Below are 2,370 nucleotides of genomic sequence, written 5' to 3'. Positions count from 1 at the left end.
GATGGCCTTGTGCTGCCCACATGACAGGACGCCTCAATTATAAACTCATACTTTTTATCACCAAAACAAGGCTTACAGCTGCTCGGTTTCGCACAGTAGCGAGGGAATAGAAGGTGCGAATACCTGGTGGATTAGTGCCATATGGTGTTTCAATATCCGTAGAACAACTTGACATTATATATTTTAGTCATCTCTCTCTATCCCAATCTGCAGAAGGGAACCATGAGATCTGCCTGTTGCTAGGTGTTTTATCAGCATCAGAAGAGTTGTTCTTTTCAGCATCTTGATAAAGCACTTACAATCCAATTGATTTTAAAGGGATATGAATATATTATAACAGGAACATACAATTTACATGCTACCGTTGCTGTAACCTGAAGAAGGTAGAAAGAGAAGAACCATAACCTAGTAAAATTCCTTATATTCCGATCTACACATTCAAAGGCACACTAACCTTAAAGTCTCATGTGCCTATCTGTTCAGCAGAAGGGCATGGCTGGCCGGCCTGGTCATTGGGACGGAGGAACAGCAGCAGGACCTCTTCCTCTTTAGCTGTGGAGAAGAACTGCAGCAAGGCCTAGTGGGTATGTTGAGCGCCGGTGATCGCGCCGGTGGGTATGATGCAAGAGACCAAAGAATGCATAATCAGATAAACAAATGAACTCTAAAATCACAGTATTTCTTACAGTTGTTCTGGTCTCTGCTCTTTCCTAGCTATTCTTGGTGCCCTGAGTCCTGTTGCTATTCTCCTGGATCTACACAAGAAATTTTCTCCTATATCCATGCAAGAAATTATCGGATGAAGTTAAAAAGCAGAATTCAGAGGACGCATGAATAACTAATGCACCAAAAATCTCCTCACCTTTCTGTTTGTTCCCGGCCTGGCTTCTGCTCTGTCACTATGACTCTAAGATGCCTATCTGCAAGAAAGACGCAACGCAGAGAAGACCGATGTATAAGCATCAATAGCACGACCTCGACAGTTCTACTCAAAATCCCACATTAATCCTCTACCTCCAAGGGCGAGACACGTCTGAAGAAAGCAATTTGGGAGCAAAACCAACAAAATCAGCCCAAGAACCAAGCAAATCCCACAACCGTTTACAAAAACGGTTTCTTACCTCGTCGATCTTGTATGAATCCAGATTAACGTCGGTGAGAGACAACCCCGGGTACAGCATCTGCAATCAACCAATACGAGCGAAACCAGACAGGATTGAGCAACGGCGGCCGAAAATCCGCGCACCAGACTAGAACATGCTAGAGGGGAGAGAGGAGGTAGAAAAAAAATCGTTACATTGACTGGCGCTGCACGGCGTGCGGGTGCTTCTTGGGCTGCCGCGGCGGGCGGCTGCCGCGGATGGCGGTGAAGTCCGCGGTGATCTCGTCCCTGGTGAGCGCGGCGAAGGCCCTCTTCGTGGGCAGGGCCGCCGCCGGCGGCGGCGGGTGCCCTCCACACGCCGGCGCGGACGCCTTCCCCGAAGCGTCCGATCTCGACGCGAGCAGTGCGGAGGTTCCAGGGGCACGGGGGCTGCAAAGAGGCCGCGGCGCCGGGGAAGGAGGCCTGCTGCGGGTGCTGGTGCGGCGGCTTCTCCTTGTCCCGCGACGGCGTTTGCGGGAGCGGCGACGGGGACGCGGGGCCGCTGCCGTCCTTGGAGCAGCGGAGGCAAACAGATGGGGATGGAGGCCGAGCGGTGAAGTGGGGAGATCGGGGGTGGGAGATCCAAACAATGTGAGCAGTTGGTAGGGTTTAGGTTATTTATTTCAAGCGGAATGAATGTGAGCCGTCCGTTGATCGATCCAACGGCCAGGAATGATATGCAGATCAATTTGGGATGGGCTGAATCTACGTTTGGGCTGAATCTGATGTTAATACAGCGCGTTTATTATGTTTATAATTTATCGTAAAATTTATGATAATTATTTTAAGAATATAAATTAATTCAAATGAAAAAGTCGTCAACTACAAAATTTTAGAACTCATCAAGATCTACAACTTTCATATTGGTTATTTTCCCATCCGTGTTTATTTGAACTTTTTAAAATTTGAATTTCAAAATATTTAGAATTCAAATAGATTTTTGAGGTTATAAATGATTCCAGCCGGAAAAGTCATCAACATCAAAGTTGTACAACTCATCAAGATCTACAACTCTTATTTTGGTCATTTGTTCATCCGACAAAGTGATAGTAACATTGTTCACAAATTTTACATATCTCTCTCAAACTTTCATAAACTAAGACAGAGATGTAGAAATTGTGAACAACGTTACTACAACTTTGTCGGATTTGTAAATCACCAAAATAAAAAAGTTAGATCTTGATAAGTTCTACAACTTTTATATTCATCACTTTTTCAGCCGAAATCAT

The 2,370-nt window shown here is 45.7% G+C and overlaps 1 protein-coding gene across 1 annotated transcript; it reads right to left on the bottom strand.

Moving 5' to 3' along the window:
- Positions 1-237: 237 nt before the first annotated feature.
- On the bottom strand, positions 238-1,678 carry LOC136515801 (uncharacterized; the record flags this gene model as incomplete). The annotated part of the gene is made up of 5 exons (XM_066509294.1): positions 238-774; positions 863-920; positions 1,015-1,033; positions 1,122-1,181; positions 1,298-1,678. Coding segments are annotated over 5 exons (537 nt in total), but the record flags the coding sequence as incomplete, so codon positions are not given.
- Between the last annotated feature and the right edge of the window lie 692 nt (positions 1,679-2,370).

This window comes from Miscanthus floridulus, chromosome 17 (assembly GCF_019320115.1).
Source record: "Miscanthus floridulus cultivar M001 chromosome 17, ASM1932011v1, whole genome shotgun sequence".
NCBI classification, from domain to species: domain Eukaryota; kingdom Viridiplantae; phylum Streptophyta; class Magnoliopsida; order Poales; family Poaceae; genus Miscanthus; species Miscanthus floridulus.
The sequence above is the reverse complement of the archived record's forward strand: the minus strand, read 5'-3'. Positions and strand labels throughout refer to the sequence as shown.